This window comes from Scardinius erythrophthalmus (genome assembly GCF_964197995.2).
Source record: "Scardinius erythrophthalmus genome assembly, chromosome: 5".
Classification (NCBI taxonomy): Eukaryota; Metazoa; Chordata; class Actinopteri; order Cypriniformes; family Leuciscidae; genus Scardinius; species Scardinius erythrophthalmus.
Genome location: NC_138225.1, coordinates 48591114 through 48613311, shown reverse-complemented (window position 1 = coordinate 48613311; position 22198 = coordinate 48591114). Strand labels below are relative to the sequence as shown.

At 38.2% G+C, this 22198-nt stretch overlaps 2 protein-coding genes across 3 annotated transcripts; both read right to left on the bottom strand.

The window, feature by feature from the left end:
* Positions 1 to 549: 549 nt before the first annotated feature.
* selenow1 (selenoprotein W, 1) lies at positions 550 to 3221 on the bottom strand. The gene is made up of 6 exons (XM_081364711.1): positions 2756 to 3221; positions 2036 to 2060; positions 1872 to 1925; positions 1656 to 1730; positions 983 to 1079; positions 550 to 889 (listed from the first exon to the last, which is right to left on the bottom strand). The coding sequence occupies exons 1-5, from the start codon at positions 2794 to 2796 to the stop codon at positions 1002 to 1004; spliced, it is 273 nt and encodes a 90-aa protein (XP_081220837.1). The 5' UTR covers positions 2797 to 3221; the 3' UTR covers positions 550 to 889; positions 983 to 1001.
* Positions 3222 to 3991: 770 nt separating this feature from the next.
* On the bottom strand, positions 3992 to 18157 carry ehd2a (EH-domain containing 2a). Of its 2 annotated transcripts, XM_081365019.1 has the most exons (8): positions 17918 to 18157; positions 13024 to 13125; positions 10590 to 10850; positions 9440 to 9616; positions 9074 to 9171; positions 6927 to 7339; positions 5855 to 6019; positions 3992 to 5704 (listed from the first exon to the last, which is right to left on the bottom strand). In XM_081365019.1, exons 3-8 carry the CDS (start codon positions 10811 to 10813, stop codon positions 5132 to 5134), a joined length of 1650 nt encoding a protein of 549 aa, XP_081221145.1. In that variant the 5' UTR covers positions 10814 to 10850; positions 13024 to 13125; positions 17918 to 18157; the 3' UTR covers positions 3992 to 5131. The 2 variants fall into 2 exon arrangements, with proteins under 2 accessions (XP_081221145.1, XP_081221146.1); XM_081365020.1 differs by lacking the exons at positions 13024 to 13125; positions 17918 to 18157 and having other exon boundaries at positions 10590 to 11918.
* Between the last annotated feature and the right edge of the window lie 4041 nt (positions 18158 to 22198).

Sequence of the window (22198 nt, the reverse complement as noted above, 5' to 3'; positions counted from 1 at the left end):
TGCCACACTGCGCACATTGTTCAGGAATGGTTTGAGGAACATGTATTTCCCTGGCCTCCAAATTACCCAGATCCGTGGATGTGCTGGACCAACAAGTTCGATCCACGGCGGCTCCACCTCGCAAACCTACAGGACTTAAAGGATCTTCTGCTAATGTCTTGGTGCCAGACACCACAGGGGTCTTGTAGAGTCCATGCCTCAGCGGGTCGACGCTGTTTTGGCAGGACGTAGAGGACCAACAGCATATTAGGCAGGTGTTCATAATGTTTTGGCTCATCTGTAGGCTATTTAACTGTGAATTACACAAAAGCTAAATATTTGAATGGAACTAAAATGGCAAGATTGTAAAATGTATCACTTGTCCCTTTACAGTTTCATCTTCTCCCTCTATTTTATGTTTAGATAATGCTCCAAACCCTTCTATGACAGACTCTGGGTCATTCAGATTATGCCTTGATAAATAACACATTATGGATCATGTCTGTGCTGCCACCTTTTTTGTTAAAATGACAGCAATTTTAAAGAGTGTAGAAAAATAAAAGACAACACTTCACCATTAACATTTTTTATTGCATGAAAATCTTGAACAATGCCAAAATATTTTGTGAACTTGTGCGCTGTAACAGAGGCAAACACAACGAGAAAGAGAAAAATAAAAAAACAGGCCCAAAGCACCACAACCTGACATGTTCTGTCCATTTTTTATTTTCCCTTAATTTTTTCAACCATTAAAGCGTTTATCTGAAGCAGTTTACATATAGAGTTTCCTGCTCTGAGTGTCTTCTCCCGGGAAGAGCGGATAGCATCAAGCAACATCCATGCAGAAAACACTTTGGATGTCACCATCATTGTTGCCCTGCCCAGGAGTCCAACAAACAGAGATGAAAAGCTGATGAGAGAATACAAGACAAAATAGAATTAAAAGAAAGATAGAAAGACAAGAATACAATAACAAAAGGGCTCTCTGGTGGATTATTCTCACCTCTATGATCCGGTCATGCTCATTTCTTCATGGCCGCCTCAATGGCAGTCACAATTTTTTTGAATTTTGAATCGGAGTCAACAAACCCATCTCCATTCTGTCAAAGAAAATATCAGACAAATATAAAATATTACAGCTGTACTTTACCACTTTAGATTTGAGTAGCAAACAATTCAATCAAAAAGAAAGACTGTGCAGTAATTAGGAAGACATGTAACTGTACAATTTAAAGTCACCATGAAATAAAAATGGACAATTCTCTTTTTTATGGAATATTGCAGTATTTATTATTCATGCACATAATCCTTTTTTTTTAGTTTATGTTCCCTTGTAATCTTTAATTAAAATAACTTCCCCTCCCTATTGCAGCTTCATCTCTTCTCTTCTCTGATAATGTGTTTACTGGCGCAAGGGCGGGACAACCTGTCACTCACATGAGATCGACCAATAGAAAACCACAACCATCCAACCAATTACAGATGGCCAAAATCAAGTCCCGCCCTACATTCTTTCTGGTACAAGAAGATGTCTGACTCGGATACATGTCACAATAATGAAGAAAAGACTTGTTTCATGCCAACTTAAAATACAGTTTAAGTAAGAAACAGTATGAAGCCAGGAGTCATATAATGGTAAATGCAATATATAACAGTGAGAGAGGATCAACTCTTACCTTCTTTGAGTGCACCAACTCGCCATTTACTTCCACCTCAAACCAGCCTGTGGTCGATGGTGTACCCACACCAGTCTGAGCATAAGAAATCATAGTAAAATCAGAAAGATAATTATGATTAAACAACACTTTGCCCAATTGTACACATTTAACAATGCATAATGTTTTATTTTCAGAATTACATCATAAAAAATGGCAATCATTTAAATCACATACGATCTCAAGTTCGCCTGGGAATTCATCCTCAAGCATCGTCTTGAGTTTGGTGAACTATTTGAATAGCAAAAGAGAGATGTATAGATGCACACGATTCTTCCACACGTTAATATTATATTCCATAATGATATACACACAATACATAAGTAATAAATAAAACCTACCTTGGGCCTGTACCCTCATCCACCACTAGGAGATGACACACACACACACACACACACACACATTTAAATGATATTCACCTCATTGGTCAAACTTAATTTGCATGGTAACTAGGGCTTAAAGACTGTTTCGTGAAAAGTGAGGGAATCAGTGAAAGCATTACTTAACATTTCTGATTCCAGTCTTATAAGCCACCAGTCATGGTTCGCGTTTATTATGTAAATTGAAAATATTTAACCTATGCAAGAATCCAAACAATTCAACTTATTAGAAAAGCAGTGCCGCACCTAACAACCAGAACACATTGAGCAACAACAAAAACAGCAACCCTGACAATTCCTGTCATTATTATTGCCCGACACATGGGGATACTTAATTTGATTAATCGATTCAACAGTGCTATTGATCTGCATTACCAAACGTGGATGTTTTACACCAGAAACAAACACTGATGTACTATTTTATTTAATACTGTGAAGCTGCTTTGATACAATCTGTATTGTGAAAAGCGCTATATAAATAAAGTTGACTTGACTTGACATAACTTACGTAAGCTTTAATTGGTTAAACATTTCTTTTTTCGAACGTGTTATAGGCTAAACTTAGCGTGTTTATAAGTCAGGTTTATCATTCTTAAAAAAAGAGGAAAAAACCTCTGTCGAAAAGCTGGATTGAGCGTCAACAGTGTCGCAAAATAAAAAGCCTAGTACAGTATAACCTACCAGTAAATGATATGAACTTTGACGATCCTGACGGGTGCCATGGGTCTTGACTGGATCAAGCGTTGATTGTGCTGTGGTGTGTGTGTGCAGACACTCTGATGTATGTATTTACTTTCAGTTCTGGAATTTTGTTTTCCTGGGATGTTATGAAAGACTCGAGGCGGGGCGACTGACGCATCATGCACCGCCCAGCAGAGCACACACACACCCCTCGCGAGACTTCATTCAGTTCCTGTTCACTACGTTCTTTGCTATTTTAATCCCGTCCGAATCTGTCATATCAGTGTTTTTCTCACACAACCTCTGTAAAAATCCCATGGCAAATTACTGTTTTCGGCGAACTCAGCGGTCCTCTGGGAAATCTCTGTCTGTGATTGCTGATGTCTTCGAGTGTTTTTTAGACCTAACGTTACCTCTACCTGAGCTTGCCTTTGCCCACCATCTTCGGCATGCTTCATTGCGTTTCAATGTGGATGGTATCTGAAGACAAAAGGAACCATCATAGGCATCCACGTGCAAAATACATACCAAATAAAAAACACATTTTTACTCACCTCAGATTATCAGAGGCTTTATTATACACATACGCAACAAACGGCCCTTAATTTTTTTAACATTCTCATTACTCAGTCGTCAATTAATTATAGCCTACTATTAGTTTTTACTGTCTATTTTTCCACTCGATGGTGCGCTTGATGACTGAATTAGACATAAAAGTTATGTCTCGTGAAGAAAACGCACGGACTGCAAATACCAACGAGTGTTATCACGGGTCGCGCGCAACACCGGCTATAGTCTACTGATGATCAGTTCACTGAATAAAATTCTATATTTACAATAAGCACTTAGGCCTAACTGGAAAATAACTATTAAATAATAAAATAATTAGAGAACTTGCTAGCTAAAATCAGCTTGAAAATGCTATCTCATGATGAATCCGTAATTTCTTTACCATTTTAAGGTAGGCTACAATTATTTCATCAGTCAATCGTGAAAGTCTGGTGGTCGAAAGCTTCTGGAAACATCAAATCCAATAGAGAAGACAATTCTAGAGAAAGAGATTCTCGATTGCACAGGACAAAGTTTGAGAGCGCACGCGTAAAAACCGCGAGAGCAGATGAAAGTTTATTATAAACAGACACTGATATAAACTCCTAAAGTTTACTTAGGCTACATAGGTTTTTTTTTTATAATAAATTATATAATAAATATAATAATATTTTTTTCTTAGGAGGCCTGGTCATAATCTCTACTCATTAACCTACTGATAGTTGGTCAGACTAGTTCTTAAGACGTTCTGTGTCTGCAACTGGGCTTGACAATTTATTGTGCAATAAATGGACATATTGATGTGATTATATACAGTAGGTTTCCTGAACAGGTGCTTAGTTGTACATTGTGACAATGGTCATTATTCTATAAAATAATATCCAGACTTTTTATACAGCTTCTAAGTAATATTCCACAATATGCACAAAATCAAAAAAAAAAAACATTTTGCTACAACTCTAGTCCAAACAAACTCTTAAAAAGATAGCAAGATTTTTTTTTTTGACCAATTACTTGACTGCAGTTACTTATTGACCAACAGTTGTTGTTGTTGTTGTTGTTTTTAAATAAATTTTACTTGACAACTATAATTTGAAATGTAATAAGGCCCTTCAGGCTCTACAACACTTAAGTTTTGACATACTGTTCCTCAGCAACACTCTCGAGGGCGTTTCTGCAACAACCCAAGACAAAACAAGCTGTTCCCAACCCTTGGGCAATCTGAACCATCAAAACAACTCGTCTCTGAACTGAGATTATATTTTATTCGTCCAACCTTTGCAAACTATTAGTTATTTTACACATTATATGAGTGAATACATTAGTATTATTCATGACTTGCATGTTGAATAAACCATATCATCATAAGCATTAGAGGCCATAATATGCCCTTTTACAAAGTCTTGATTTTGTACTAGGTTTTCATGCTTGAATGTTCAAAAAACACATAATTTTTTTATATTGTTGCTGCAAGTCTGTTTAGTTCCTGTCTCTATGAAGCCCCTCTTTCCAAAATGCAATCTGATTGGTTGGCTGGACCATTTTTTTTTATTTTGCTTATGCCTTGGACGGGAATTATTTAAATGATGAATATTATAACATGTTCACAGATAAAACTCAAAGACTACAATCGAGGAATTAGGAGTTCAGAAACAGTGCACAATGTTATAGAGAATATCTCCCTTCGGAGTGACGTTGTGCTTCGTAACTTTGCAGACCGTTTTCATGCTCACACAGCAACATTACATATGAAAGAAATTAAAAAAAAATTAAAAAGTATTTTTTTAAAAATTAAAAAAATTATAAGTCCTTATAAAGACCTGCAGACTATTCATTGTCTCTATTCTCTGTGGCAGAGATCTTGCGTGGTCTTTTGGAGGGCGGCACTAGATGTGCAGGTAGCTCATGAGGGAGCCCAAAGCCCTCCAACTTCACCTCAATGAGATGGCCGGCCAAAGCAAACTCCTCATCATCTAACATGCCATCACAGTCCACATCTGCCAGCTTCCAGATCCGTCCCAGAACTGAGCTGGGCAGATGAGTTCTCATCATCCAGTTCTTCACTTTAGTCCCACTCAGCTTGCCCTCGTGAGGCGAGAGGTTGTAAAAGATCTCATCGTACTCTGGTTTATCTTTTGATACCACCCATTCTTCATTTGACACAAGATCACTTTCTCCATTGGATCCAGAGTGACGAAATGGGTTCCCCACAATGAAAGGGCCCATATGAGACCCTTGAAAAGGTCCTCCTTGCAACAAAAGCTGGTCAGCTGCCTTTTCTTCTTCTTGGCGTAGAAGAGGCATAAGCTTGGCAATGTCAGTGTTTAGGAGCTCGTCCAACCCACCTAAGAGCTTAGGCTTAAGGCCTTTAAACTTGAAGTCGTGACTCATGAGTTGCTCCTGTGTGATAATATGGAGTGAAACTGCTTGTCAGACAGATATCATATACTGTAGTGTAACTTACTTTTAATTCTCATGCTTATAGAAGCAGCAGAAAATAAATTTCATAATGGGCATGCATGATTATAAAGTATTTGAACCGTTATACACCTGCATCTTGGCGCAATCAGGAAAATCTCCTCGTGGAATCTGATGCCTCTGTTGGATTCTTGAGTAGATGATGGGAAGATCATAGATTAGATCTCTCTTCTTTTTTCCTCTGCAGAAAATGAAAGGCATCTCTTCTTTTAGAGAGCCAATGATATAAGCATGGGCCTGTGGGTGAAGAAAGGAAAGAGAAGCCACGTTAATGTTTTAGTAGGACTGTCTGCATCAACTGACCGCAACAAAACAAGCAGGTAGATGTATTTCAATCACAGCAACTAAATCATTAGTCAAAAAAGACTCCTTTCACAAATTCCATGTATTCTCATCTTCAAGACAATCGCTCCTGCAATCTCAAGCAAAAGCAGCTGTGTGTCACATTTTATGTAGTAGAGATGCAGCATAATTAATAATTACAGGGATAGTTTATCCCAAAAATTGTAATTCTGTCATCAATCACTCACCATCATGTAGTTCCGAACCCAAAAGACTTTCGTTCATCTTTAAATAAAAAATGAGGATGTTTTTAATGAAAACTGAGACTTCTGTCCCTCCATTGAAAAAGCATTTCACCAAAACTTTGATGCTTCAAAAAGTTTATAAAGAAACTGTAAAAGCAATCCATAAATTGAGCGGTTTAATCCAGATGTTCTGACGAGACACAGTCACTTAATATGATGGACAATGATAATTTAATTTAGACCTTTATTTGCATATACTGATACATTGATCAACACACATCAAATATCAAGTTTCATTAAAATCTTCATTTGTGTTTCAAAGATGAACAAAAGTTCCCCCCCGCCCCCACCCTGCTGTATTTCCAAATAAAACAGGAAGTTCAGATGCTACATGTTGAAATGTCTGTCCTATTAAGAAAGGGTTTACATTACAGCTTGTCAAAAGAGGTTGTATGTTGATGTAACACAAATATCTTTTATTCTTTTTCTTATTAAGCCTGTGTATCTGCTCAATGACAATTTTTTCAACTCTTCTCAATCCTCTAACATAGATGATCTCAAAGCTAACAGACTTGGATTAAAAGTGAAGTTCAATTGATAAGCACAAAGGTCCTCACCCTCACAAGCCGTGCTCGTTTCACCAGATCATTGAGTTTCCTCAGTGCAGAATTTCGTGGCAGGTTCCGAATGTCTGCAAAAAGGTCTTCCTCCTCTTGCTCAAACAGTTTCCGATTGTCTGTCATACGCATTGGAGAGGACCAGAAGGAGCCGATGTAGACTCTCAGAACCTCTGGTGTGCAGAACACCTTCCCGAGGGACCACATGAGGGCGCCGTAGACTCGCATCAGCTCCTGTGAGTCCACCATGTCGGCCTTGTTGAGCACCACTCTGAGCTTGTCCTCATTGCCTCGCAATGCCATTATAGTGTGTGAGAACTCATCAGAGATCTCTAGTTTGTGTGCATCACACAAGAGGATGATGCGGTCAACGTGCTCTGCAAACCAGCGGATAACTGCCGGAAAGTCATACCCTGAAAGAAGAAAGAGATGTTGAGGTAATGCACAGGTGTTTGAACAGATATAAACTATGAGCAAACTTCAGATGGATGTGAGAGTCCCTATGCCCTACTCTGGCCCTCAATGTCCAAACTGTAATCAAACATACCTGAACAAACTAATCAAGGTCTTCAGGTCTTACTAGAAATGAATGAAGGTGTGTTTGATCAGGGTTAGAGCTAAACTCTGCAGGAAAGTGGATCTCGAGGGAGCCAAACCCATCCTAGACACTCCGAAAGTCAGAGCCCTTGAAGTGAGGACTTTAGGGGGAGAAGGGCACTTGCATCTCTAATGTACCGGTTCGGTATGCACTTGGCAAAAGAAGCAATGAAAGAGAATGTCATTTTCTCATTATCTTCACCTGGAATGTTACTGTACATTTCAAAATGATATTTGTTTTTTTTAAATGCATTATTTATTTGTGTATTGTGTATTTTTGGTATTTCCTACGTTATGGGGACCAAATGTCCCCACAAGTAAAGTAATAACAGTAAATTTTGAAAAGGTCCCCATGAGGAAACAAGCTAATAAATCATACATAATGATCTTTTTCTTTTAAATCTAAAAATGCAAAAAAAAATCTGTTATGGTTAGGTTTAGGGGTTGGGTTTGTGTAGGGAGACAGAATATACCGTTTGTACAGTATTAGAATCATTACGTCTATGGAATGTCACCCATAAAACATGGAAACCCAACAAAATCCAGTGTGTGTGTGTGTGTGTGTGTGTGTGTGTGTGTGTGTGTGTGTGTGTGGGTGTGTGTGTGTGTGTGTGTGTGTGTGTGTGTGTGTTCCCTCAACTTGTTAAACTTGCTGTCTCTTCTTTGGATTCTGCTAGTTACTTTTACCTATATGCATCACCCTCAGTCACATGACCATAAAGAATAAAATTACTTCTTTAAAGCAACACCAAAGCACTTTTCCTCTTCGGTCCCCCTACAGCTTGGAAGCGGAATTGTCCATTACCGCTGTTGTAAATAATTTAGCCTACCATCACATGCACGCTATTTGGTTATCCAGCACCGGCTTTGGAAATAACGATGTCCACAGACAAAGTAGAGTATGTTTCATAATTTTATGAAAGTATGATGTATTGCGACATCAGAAATAAAGAAACAAAAAATGACATTGCTTGCTATTTTTTTTTTTGCTATTGTAACGCTTGCCGTAAAGCAAGTCAAATATATAGTTTCTTATGTCTCATTCGAACTACAGATCCACTACCCGATCTGGCAAACTTGCATAGTGCGGTTATAGCCGACAGAGGGTTGCAAAGCGAATGCAGAAGTGCCGTTCACCCTGTAACAAGTTGATGAACCACTGAAACGATTTTGGAAACATTATTTTAAGGTACAAAATAATCTTTTGTGTTGCTTTAAAGTGATCATCACATGCACCCTTCACTAACAGACTTATAAGGGCCCTTAGTGAAGGGATTCAGTTGTTCAATTCCATTTGGAACAGCGTCCCCTTCCCGAAGTGCCCTTCAAGGGCACAAAAAAGCCCTATACTTCACCCTGTATTGTCGCATAATGTGCACTAAAGAGCATTGCAATCTCCTGAGGGCGACATCAGTGAGAAGAAATTCAACTCCACATCTTTACTTGTATATGGAGTATAAAGGCAGGCCTTGGTTGAAAATTATGATTTGCGTGCAAGTCGTTTTATCCCTTCATTGGTTGCGTGCAGCACTGTTTATGACGCTTTGTACCTCTACTCATTTTGCGTTTGGCCACAGACAGGATCCCTGGTGTGTCAATGATGCTGATACTCTCTAGGACTCGGTTGGGTAGATGTACACACTGGAATCTGAGAAACAGCAGATGTATCTAATTCAGTATCTTTCAAATTGACAGAACATGGGAAAAACATCCACAGATGCTTACTCAAAGGGATACCATCAGCTTGAGCCAAATAATGATGCATTAGTGTTTTCCTCTCCAGGCTATGTCCACCCTTTCACAAGAGTAATCTCTGCTGGTGGAGTGATTTTGACTCTTTCAGTCCACATTCAACAGAGTTTTCCCCTTGTGAGTATTATTTCTTCTTATTGCATCATTGCTTCTGTCTCACTTACCGATTGAGGAAAGTTGTTCCAAATGGCCCGAGTTTGCGGAAAGGCTTGTTGGGATCCACAGTTAAAGCATTTCCATGAATAATTCCCTCAGTCTCTCCATGCATTATAGCAGTGAAACTGTTGGTTGTTGGTTCTGGGCCTACTCTGCTTCCTGGATACTCTTGTTCAAGAAGATATCTGCCACACATAAGAACACACTGCTTAAACTAGATCATAATAATAATAGAATATTGGTAACACTTTAGTTTAGGGTCCAACACTCGCTATTAACTAGTTGCTTATCAGCATGCATATTAGGATATTGGCTGTTTATTAAATGTATAAAGCACATATTAATGCCTTATTCTGCATGACCATATTCTACATCCCTTAATCTTACCCAATACTTAACAACTAACTTACTACCTATTAAAAAGCAGTAATAAGGAGTTTATTGAGGCAAAAGTAGTTAATAGTTAGTTAATAGTACGAATTGGGCCCTAATCTAAAGTGTGACCATAATCCCTTAAACAGGCAATGTGAACTACAACTCTTCAGGAGGCGTGAGAAAGAGTTTCTCATCCTGTACTTTTTTCATTTATCATAATTGGGCCTGTTTTAAGATTGTGGGTCACATGGCTTTGTTCAAGTTTCCTGGGATCGTTTAGTACGCCTGACCTAAATCAATACTGCTGCCAATGGTGCAGGACATTCTGACTTTGTGGAAAGTAATTACATATTAATCTTTTCCTCAGTAAAAAAAAAGAAAAAAGATTATGAACATTGTCTTATGATGCTGAAAAACAAGTCACATGTTGTTCATGATGTTATTTAGCACATTATGAAATGTTTGTATCCCCTGAGATGCATGTAGTCCAGATATAAAATTATTTTTTTCGAATCATTTTCCACTCTTGCCTGTTTAATGGATAATATAATATAATATAATATAATATAATATAATATAATATAATATAATATAATATAATATAATATAATATAATATAATATAATAACAGTGGTAAAAGATGCATTTCTTAAAGACATTACATATTACTTACAAGATGTGAAACATATCTTAAACATGTTTTTATACTTTTATTAGTTCACATGTTTGATAGCACTTATAACTATGCGTATTGTTCTGAAGAAAGACGCAATTATTATTCACCTGATAAAAGTGGTCTTGCCTGTAGAGCACTGACCCACCACTAGTATCATGGGCTTGTTGTCAAAGTCTGCATCTTCAAGGTTTAATGAGTGGAAATCGGAGAAACCATAATACTTCTCCAGAGGGAGCAGTTTTTGCTGGTAGAGGGTCTTTAAAGCCTCAGTAACCGTATGAACTTCCTTCAGACATTTACCACCCCTGTTCTTCATTTCTTTACCAGCCATTGGGCTGCAGCGGTCTGAGAGCTTCAGTGGAGTTTTCCTATATGTACATACATAATACAAATTAATTAATATATTACGGTTTTAATGGGAGAGAGAGAGAGAGAGAGAGAGAGAGAGAGAGAGAGAGAGAGAGAGAGAGAGAGAGAGAGAGAATTTCACAAAATTAAACAATAAAACATCTTCAACAGGTGAGAGGGAGGGAGGGAGAGGGACAAAAAGAGGGAGGAGTCGACTAATCAGTAATGCGCTAACACACACACACACACACACACTCACTCACGCACACACACTCATACACACACACTCGCACGCACATGCTCACATGCGCACTCACTGAATTCTAAATTGTTCATTAGAATTCTGAAATGTTGATTAAAGGGATGGTTGATTATGATTTCACTTTTCTGACTTTAGTTAGTGTGTAATGTTGCTGTTTGAGCATAAACAACATCTGCAAAGTTACAATGTTCAAAGTTCAATGCAATGGGAGATATTTACTTTTAAAGAAATTGCTTTTTAAGGACTACAAACTGCTGGTAGGGACTACACGAGCTTCCTCCTGGGTAGTGACATCACCATCCCTAAAATTTACATAAACCCCGCCCCCCTGAACACGATTTATGATTATCAAGACAGAATATGCTAATCAATGACTAGAATAGAACTACACATAAGCTACATAAATTCATCAACTAACCATTCAGAAATGTCCTGTTGCATTCTACATGTTATCACTTCTTCTTGAGTCTCTCCTTCATTGTCTGAATCCGGTTTGAACATAAAAGGCTAAAAGTTTTAGAAATTTTCAGTGAATGTCTGCGTGAGTGCAACCTGTTGAAGCTCCGCCCCCTGTGCCGGGAGCGGCAGCTCATTTGCATTTAAAGGGACAGACACAAAAACTGCATTTTTGCTCACCCTCAAAAATTGACAATTTTAACATGCTATATAAAAATATCAATATATCTGTGGGGTATTTTGAGCTAAAACTTAACATACACACTCTGGGGACATCAAAGACTTATTTTACATCTTGTGAAAGGGGCATTATACCACCCCTTTAATTGTTCTACTTACCTTTTTATTTTATTTTTTATTTATAGAGAGAGAGAGAGAGAGAGAGAGAGAGAGAGAGAGAGAGAGAGAGAGAGAGAGAGAGAGAGAGAGAGAGAGAGACAGAGAGAGAGAGAGAGAGAGAGAGAGAGAGAGAGAGAATAGAATAGAATAAGGCATCACTCAAAAGAGAGAGAGAGGGGGAGAGAGAGAGAGAGAGAGAGAATAGAATGAGGCATCACTCAAAAGAGAGAGAGAGAGAGTGAGAGAGATAATAGAATAGAATAGAATGAGGCATCACTCAAACGAGAGAGAGAGAGAGAGAGAGAGAGAGAGAGAGAGAGAGAGAGAGAGAGAGAGAGAGAGAGAGAGAGAGAGAGAGAGAGAGAGAGAGAGAGAGTCAGTGATGTAAAGCATTAGACGTATAGCATAATATAGTGCAGAGAAATCAGAAAATATTGACTGCTTATCAAGAACATTTATGCTTTGTCTTGCCATGTCAGGAGGAAGGAAACATCAGATTATAAACAAAGTGGTTGACCAACACAAGACATTTAAATGGCAAAGTCCTAAAACTCAAGTACAATTTACTCTTTAGAGGTCCACCGTCCAACAGCTTGTCCCTTTGAGGGTGCTGCTATGCTGACATCTTTGTACCTTATTTACCCCTAAAAGGCTCACAGTATTATCTTACACTCTTACAAATAAATGTTCTTTGGCATCTACGGTTTTATGAAGAACCTTTTATGAAGAACCTTTTTTAGGGATCTGGAAACCGTTATTCATGTATTTATTTCAACAAGTCAGGACTATAATTCATTGTATTTAGGGATTGCTCAATCTTGTTTATCTCTCCTCCAGCTGGTCCAAAATGCTGCGGTCAGGGACTAGAAAGTATTACTCCTGTTTTGATTAGTTTGCATTTTTTTTGCAAAAATATTTTCTGACATTGTATAATAGTATAAGAATGACTTAATAGTTTTATGGTGCTTTAGCTTCATAGTTCATGCTGCTACCCCAAATTCATCTGCGCATACTTCAATCAATGCATTGTTTAACTATTATAATTGACTATAGCATATACACTGTCAAGTGCATTTAACAACTTACACTGCATGCTCCCAGTGATCACATTTAACAATAAGTGTAGATGGACTCACTTTGGCGGTGCTGTAGAGCTAACAGATGTGCTCTTATCCCAGACACATCTGCAGAACAGAGGGGAGTAGCCCACTGTTTCTCAGGACTCTCTCAGATTTTGCCTGATGGGAAAGTGAAGGTCCAAGGGTGGAGTGAGACATAAAGCATTCAGAAATGATAGTGTCATGCCATCTGTCTGGAGCTCAGCCTTAGAGCTCATAAACATGGGCTGAGGGTGGAAACTGTGGAGATTACTGCCTTCATAACTGAGACATGAACGTGTACATACATACTGTTTTAGTGTTGGATTTTTTAATGCATAAAAAAACAAAAGTACAACAAATACTGTTATGTAAGCTTTTATACAATAATTGCAGTGCTTACACTGTAAAAACTAAAGGAGCCTCAAGTATCCTGTCGGATACTCAAGGAACTTCAAAATGTAATTTTGGTGCCTCAAAGCTCTTTTTCCTATAGTAGGGTTATTGGAGGAGCATTGACAATCTTTGAGGTTCTTGCTGGAACTTATGGGATCTTTTATGCACTTTGTATTTACTTCAGAGGTTCTGGAGTCACCTTTTCATTACCATGAGACCTCGAAGTGCTTTAGGGGAAAATAGAGGAACTTAAATGCGATAAAAGGGTTATTGGAAGATCTTTTAACATTTAAGTGGTTCCTGGAAGATCTCTTATGTTAAAGCCAGCATCTGGAGGAACCCAATGGTTCAGTGAGGCCCGAATTAGATTATTATTCTATTATTATTATTATCCTATTATTATTATTATTATTATAGGCTACTTAAGTTTGATTCAGTATACATACCCAGGTGAAAAAGACGTACTATTAAATGTATTAAAAATGTACTTGAGTGTGTTTTTAGTAGACCTACTACAATACAAATATAGCCTACTTTAATGCATTTTTATTATTATTATTATTATTATTATTATTATAGGCAAGTTTGATTCAGTATACATACCCAGATGAAAAAGATGTACTATTAAATGTATTAAAAATGTACTTGAGTGTGTTTTTAGTAGACCTACAAATCAAATATACTTTAATGCATTTTTAATACATTTAACAGTAACTATAGTCTTTTTCACTTGGGTAGCTTACATATATTTAGTATAGGCCTATTTTATTAAGTCATTTAAACCTTAAACAACAACACTAAATAATAATAATATTATATGAAGAAGAAGAAGCAGGAGGAGAAAAGTATTATTCTGTCACGAAACTGCTGCTATTCCTCTGCTGTCGTCGCTTCAGTGATGCTTGCGCTGCTCGCGCGCAACAAAGCTCAGCTGATCGACGTCAGGAAAGTAAAGGCCTCATAAGCCTGTTTTATACTTCTGCGTCGAACTGCCGCCGTAGCTACGTCGTAGGCTTTGTGTAGCGCGCGTACCCTACGGCGTACCCTGACGTGCACCTCTCCAAAAATGTAACAACGCGTCAATTCTACGCGGACACAAGCGCGGTGATTGGTCTGCCAGAACCCCTCCCTCGGGGTTTCACATGCTCCCTAGGTGCGCGTCAACGCGGACAACGACACAGAAGTATAAATTAAAACCAACACGTTGCCTACGGCGTATAGGCTCCGGCGTAGGTCCGACGCAGAAGTATAATGAGGCCTTTATACTTCTGCGTCGGACCTACGCCGGAGCCTATACGCCGTAGGCAACGTGTTGGTTTTAATTTATACTTCTGTGTCGTTGTCCGCGTTGACGCGCACCTAGGGAGCATGTGAAACCCCGAGGGAGGGGTTCTGGCAGACCAATCACCGCGCTTGTGTCCGCGTAGAATTGACGCGTTGTTACATTTTTGGAGAGGTGCACGTCAGGGTACGCCGTAGGGTACGCGCGCTACACAAAGCCTACGACGTAGCTACGGCGGCAGTTCGACGCAGAAGTATAAAACAGGCTTAACGGCTCCTCTCATCAAAGCTTCCGCCGTTTATTCGGCTCTCCATTACAAGGTTTGTAAACTCGCCAAATAAATATAAATACAGAGTCTACTCACTATATATTTAAACACACATATATATAAACTAAATTTATTATACATTACTACGTTTTTACAGTGTTTACCACTCGTTTATTGCACAGTATCTGGTATGAAGGTTTTAGCCGCGATGCTAACTACGTTGATCTAATGAACAAATGGAAATGATTGACTTATTGTCTTAGATTGATTTAGTCATTCAATTCAACATATTTTGTACAACTGTGTCTTCAAATTGCTGATATAGCCTAACTAATTTAGAAAATTCTCTGATTCTTGGCGTTTGTTATGAATAACAAAAACAGGTTATAGTTTGCTCTGTTTTTGTTTAGCCTAACTTTACTACAGGTGCCCTCATTCTCTCAAATACCATTTTAAAGCCATTTACTGGTCAATAAATATTATGTTGTGAATAATCATCTTTGTTCTTTTGTTTCCCCAGAACAACCATTACATTTCTAAAATAATCTGAACATTTCAGTGGCAACATTGAATTACAGTAAGTTACCTGCACCACATGCTGTACTTTATTACTATGAACTTTCTCTGTGTGAAATTGTATTGTTTGACTGTGTACTTGTGTTTTTTAATCAGTTACTCTCTGAAAATCTTTTCTCATGATCTCAAATCTCATTCATGTTACTCAGAAAAATAATATCACAGGTTTGATTCACAAAAAATGCTATAGACATTTTAACTCTGAATTATAACTTCAAGTTTAGTCTTTTTCGGCAAAAAAATAAATAAATAGGAAAAAGCAATTAGGCTTCAGAAGACTTGCAACACAACCCATAACACATGAGTTGTGAACTCATTGATTATTTTTAGGATCTTTTCTGGGACATTTTTGGAGCTTAACCATTTTTACATAAATTGTTGCATTGAATTGAACTAGACAAGTGTACATAAGAATGGTTTCATGAATGATTTACACATTTGTTTTCTTCTTGTGTTTCATGCAGTGAAACTGAATGGTGACAGGGGTTGCATTATGCCTGAGATCTGCTTTTGGGTTCCACAGACAGAAAGTCAAACAGGTTTGGAACGTCACAAGGCTGAGGAAATTATTTGAATTTCACAACTATCACTTTAATAACATTACTAACAGTAAATTTTGTACTTTGCAGGGATCTCAGTAAGCTGAAATACAAGTTTGATCAAGAATAAAAATCCTCCTGTAGACCTGAAAATCATTGAAGTGCCGGGACCATCCACCAGAAAAGAGGAAAAACAAACGGAAAACGATGCTGTACTTTTTCACTTTTCCAACTCTTTAAGTACCTCACACCAACTTGGTCCCATAGTGACATTTTTGACCACAAACGAAATTGCTGATTGTGTGAATTCATATTGAAATGACTGAATTCACCAGTGAACATTCACAGAACAACAGATCATTTTACTGCACCTTAACTCTGTTTCCGGGTCGAAGCCTCTACTTCTACTTCCTCTATCTTGTTTCATGAGAATACTCAACAACCATTTATGAACACTGTTGATTCAAGTCACACATTTAAGCTTTTCAAAAGCCATAGTGTACATTACAGTCTCCAGTCTAACGGCATCCCAGACTTAAACATTTTATGATTCAAAATAGCTGAATAACTAACCATCTGAGATTTCAGTATAGAGATAAAGGTTACAGCACAATGAGTGTATATTAGCACTGTTGTTTGTTTTTGGCATCTGATAGAGCTTTTGGACTTGGAAACAGTGATGTCAGACTAACCATTGGACTGAAACACAAATGTTTTAAAGTTAAGTATGATGGACATTTTTAATTAGTTCAAATGTAATTTTTTTACATTGATTTATTTAGTGGAACATATGTGTTTCCATGCATTTTGTTGAGATGTCTTTTCTTGTTTATCTATTGTATATACATGGTTGATTATTCATGTTGCTTATGTATTATACTATTTTTTTGTGTATTCATTGATATTAATCTGTAGTTAGCTTTTTTCCCCATGTGCATGGAAGTGTATGTATAAAAATGAATATCAAATATGTAATAAACAATTCTTATTTTGTATTTGGTTCAATTTGTTTATTATAATAGATGTCAAAGGTAACCATAGTAACAACATGAAATTAAATATTTAAAAAAAATGAAATTTGGTTCCTGGAGGCACCCAAAGTGGTTCCACACAGTGCCTAATATAAGAGTTCCTCAGGAAACCTGTGTGGTTCCTCAGAGAACCGCCCCTTTTTAAAGGGTGCCTAGAGGATCTACAGACGGTTCCGCCGGTGTGGCAAAGTGAAGAACCCCAAAAGGTTCCTCCAGGCACCTTTTATTTTTACAGTGTGGCAAGTAGATCTTATTTTAGGTTTGAATTTCAAATGCAGGCTGATCTAATATAATTTTAAAAGTTTTTTTCTATTGATGGTTACAACCAGTGTTGGGGAAAGTTACTTTAAAAGTTTTTTTTATAAACTTGTACATTTACTAATTGCATTACTTAATGACTATTAATGGAAAGTAATGTGATACATTACTTTTGCATTACTGTTTCTCACCTGGGCTGGTCTTGCTTGTTTGTTTTTTAATAACAAAAAAAAACATGTTTTTTGCAAATGTAAAGTCCTATTCACACCAAAAGCAAAATGAATATTTCTCTTTTCACAGTAAAAGACGTTCCTGGCACACAGCGCCTCTGCCTTACTCCCAATTTCTCACAACATGGGGCAAGAGAGGTGTCAGCCAATGAATGGGAAATCAAATTAAGTTGAATTACTTACTTGAAAATCCAATATTTTTTTGTAAATTTAATAGTAATGTTACTTTAGTCGTTACTTTAAACAAGTAATCTGGTTACAACTGAAGTTAATTGACATATATCAGTTCATATTCATATTAAAAATTGAAGAAGAAAAGAAAGAGTATGCTAAGCCATATCTGAAGGTCTTACCTGTTTAGGACGAGTTAAGATTTTCTTTATGCAACAGCAATTGCAGTTTACTTCTTCCTTCAAAATGCACAAAGTAAAAGCTGAGTCATTTGGCTTTCCTTTTGAGGACTATAGGTGTCAGCAGGTGGTGATGTGCAGATGTCCTATTGTCTTCAGTGTCCCAGTGCTGGATGAAGACAAATGTCCTCCTCTGCAGTCAGAAACAGCAAAGCTTTCAACATCAACCATTTTCCACGCCTGTTCAGCACTAGTGCTTCCCTCTGGTTCGGTCTTCTTATGTTACAATTATAAGGGAGAGGTCTGAGTAAACCAGTGAATTATTATTTTATAGCCTAGATAATCATCCTTTTAAGTGTTCACTGAATGGAACAAATTATATGCAGGCAATTTGTATATGTCTTTCTGTTTACTATTTTACCATTAAAAGATTGTGGACAGAGATTATGATAGAACTGTTCTCTCAACAGTTCAACATACTTTAATATAATTTCCCCACATTTATCTGTTATAAAATATAGTAGTGAATGATCCACAGAGAAGATCCATGAGTTTCCTCTGTTCCCTGCTTGGTGGAATGATCTCCCTGCCTTCATCTGGAATGCAGAATCCCTGGCAACATTCAAAAGACAACTGATAAAAATAATAATAATAAAAAATTATATGCTATCACTTTCCTTTAATCCCTCCCTAGCTTGTGCTACTCTAAGCAATGTCTGAAACTGTGTTTTGAGCACTTGTGTTTTTTTGCCTTTTCACAACCTATTCCTCATTTGTAAGTCGCTTTAGATAGTGAATAAATGTCAAATGTACGGTTCTGGGTTTTGTGAACCAACAAACAGATCACCCTTCAAATGGTTATTGATGTGCATGTTGAGGCAAAAACAAGTAACTAACAAAATAGCATCAGGCATAAGAGACATCAGGATTCAAATTGTCCTTAAAAGATATTTATTCTTGCAAGAATGTTCCCAGTCCATCCACAGTCCAGCTGCAGGCGGAGTGAGACTCAGAGCAGAGGTTGACCAGCTACTTTATAGTGTTCTATTCAAAAGCTATCTCCTACAGCCCCCACTAAACAAAATAACAAAAGGGACCCCCCCTTGAACCCTTCACAGCACAAGGAACAAAAGGGACCCCCCTTGACCCCTCCCCAGCACGGGAATCTCCTTACCTCTGAAATCTCACACACACACACCCTGCAGCTGTATCAATATCATAAAAGAAACTCAAAATACAGCCAAAGAACGCATGGCATTCGTTTGTTAAATCGTTGAAAATAAAATACAAAGAAAAGATGAATTTTTCCACAACAGTGCATATCAATCGTGTTTGCTCAATAAGAAAGTCTTTAAGTTGACATGCCAAGATATATTGCATCTGAAAGTCTTCTGCAGTGTATATGCTCTGCCCTTCATATATTGTCCATGAGCTTGCATTAACATTAACAGATGTTGAAGACAGAAATGCTAGTTACATCACAACAAACAAAACAAAATTAATGCACACATTTTGACAAACAGTATGTAAATCAAATTGCACAGGCTGACAAAACTGGCCGTCAGAATCATAGTGCCCTTCTTCATATTCGGCGTCCCCTGTACGATCAACAACGTTGTTTTAATGGTAGTGTCATGGGATTCAAATGCTAGCCACAATATAACTGGGGCTCTTTTCTTTATAAACGGTTGCGTGAACCCCTTTCTTTACGCCTGTTCTGCTTCAGCGCTGCGATCCAGAAGTACAGTCAGACCAGCCACTACAATCTCAGAATGAAAGCAGGAAATCTTTAGTTATTTGTAACTAAATGTGCATCTCTGATGTTATTCTCTGTGTCTAAAATTCGTGTTTGCTTTGTGCAAAGGGAAGTGCATAAAAAAGTTGTTATATTATACCATATATGTTTCCACAACTTGTAACCTGAATAGTTGATTTCCCCTTTACAAAAAATATTACAATTAACAACTAAAGTATTTCTATAAAAGGACTGTGGACACCACCAAGAATATCTTCTGCTGTTTGTCTTGGCTTTGTCTTAGAATGTAAAGGTTTTAGAATGAATGTTTTAGTAAGCTTTAATTCCCTCGGGGAATGAGAAGGAATGTGGTAATGATGAGGCAGATAGACGTGCTCTACTGACAACTTTCAAAGAGGAATAACTTTAGTTGAACACTGAACACACATTAAATAAACTTCACCCCCTTTGACAAAGAAGATTTGTTCCTACTGTTTGTAATTTAATACTCCATATTTTTTATTATTATTAATGACTAAATGAAAGCCTCTGGACTTTGTGGTTATGCAACAGTCTCCTAGTTTTCCCTTGTCTCCTCTGTGATTTGCCTTTATCTGTGGAACCCCTACTACCCATGTTTTTAATTCAAATCTGTAGAAGTACAAGTACGTACAAATGTAATAACACGCACACACACACACACACACACACACAGTGAGGAAAATAAGTATTTGAAAACCCTGCTATTTTGCAAGTTCTCCCACTTGGAAATCATGGAGGGGTCTGAAATTGTCATCGTAGGTGCATGTCCACTGTGAGAGACATAATCTAAAAAAAAAATCCAGAAATCACAATATATGATTTTTTAACTATTTATTTGTATGATACAGCTGCAAATAAGTATTTGAACACCTGTCTATCAGCTAGAATTCTGACCCTCAAATACCTGTTAGTCTGCCTTTAAAATGTCCACCTCCACTCCATTTATTATACTAAATTAGATGCACCTGTTTGAGGTCGTTAGCTGCATAAAGACACCTGTCCACCCCATACAATCAGTAAGAATCCAACTACTAACATGGCCAAGACCAAAGAGCTGTCCAAAGACACTAGAGACAAAATTGTACTCCTCCACAAGGCTGGAAAGGGCTACGGGGAAATTGCCAAGCAGCTTGGTGAAAAAGGGGTCCACTGTTGGAGCAATCAATAGAAAATGGAAGAAGCTAAACATGACTGTCAATCTCCGTCGGACTGGGGCTCCATGCAAGATCTCACCTCGTGGGGTCTCAATGATCCTAAGAAAGGTGAGAAATCAGCCCAGAACTACACGGGAGGAGCTGGTCAATGACCTGAAAAGAGCTGGGACCACCGTTCCCAAGGTTACTGTTGGTAATACACTAAGACGTCTAGTTTGAAATCATGCATGGCATGGAAGGTTCCCCTGCTTAAACCAGCACATGTCAAGGCCCGTCTTAAGTTTGCCAGTGACCATTTGGATGATCCAGAGGAGTCATGGGAGAAAGTCATGTGGTCAGATGAGACCAAAATAGAACTTTTTGGTCATAATTCCACTAAACGTGTTTGGAGGAAGAAGAATGATGAGTACCATCCCAAGAACACCATCCCTACTGTGAAGCATGGGGGTGGTAGCATCATGCTTTGGGGATGTTTTTCTGCACACGGGACAGGGCGACTGCACTGTATTAAGGAGAGGATGACCGGGGCCATGTATTGCGAGATTTTGGGGAACAACCTCCCTTCCCTCAGTTAGAGCATTGAAGATGGGTCGAGGCTGGGTCTTCCAACATGACAATGACCCGAAGCACACAGCCAGAATAACCAAGGAGTGGCTCTGTAAGAAGCATATCAAGGTTCTGGCGTGGCCTAGCCAGTCTCCAGACCTAAACCCAATAGAGAATCTTTGGAGGGAGCTCAAACTCCGTGTTTCTCAGCGACAGCCCAGAAACCTGACTGATCTAGAGAAGATCTGTGTGGAGGAGTGGGCCAAAATCCCTCCTGCAGTGTGTGCAAACCTGGTGAAAAACTACAGGAAACGTTTGACCTCTGTAATTGCAAACAAAGGCTACTGTACCAAATATTAACATTGATTTTCTCAGGTGTTCAAATACTCATTTGCAGCTGTATCATACAAATAGTTAAAAAATCATACATTGTGATTTCTGGATTTTTTTTTTAGATTATGGGTGTTTCTCAATATGCGTTCTTCAGCGATCTTGCGTCCTTGTGTTCTCGTTTTACGTCATCATAACCGTCGAAGTTCAGACCCAATTCTCAAGAACGCAAGTACAGAGGACGCATGAAAGAACCCGGATGTGTTCTTGATACCGTGGATGCATCGAATGCAGACTTGAGCTAGTACTCGCCTGGTGTCCCAGAAGTCATTGCGGCCGGTTCTGAGTTCGTTCTTCCAAGGAAGCTTGGCAAGACCGGTCTCCACGAGAACACAAGTCCGTTCTCTGCGTTCTTGGAATTGAGAAACAGCATATGTCTCTCACAGTGGACATGCACCTGATGACAATTTCAGACCC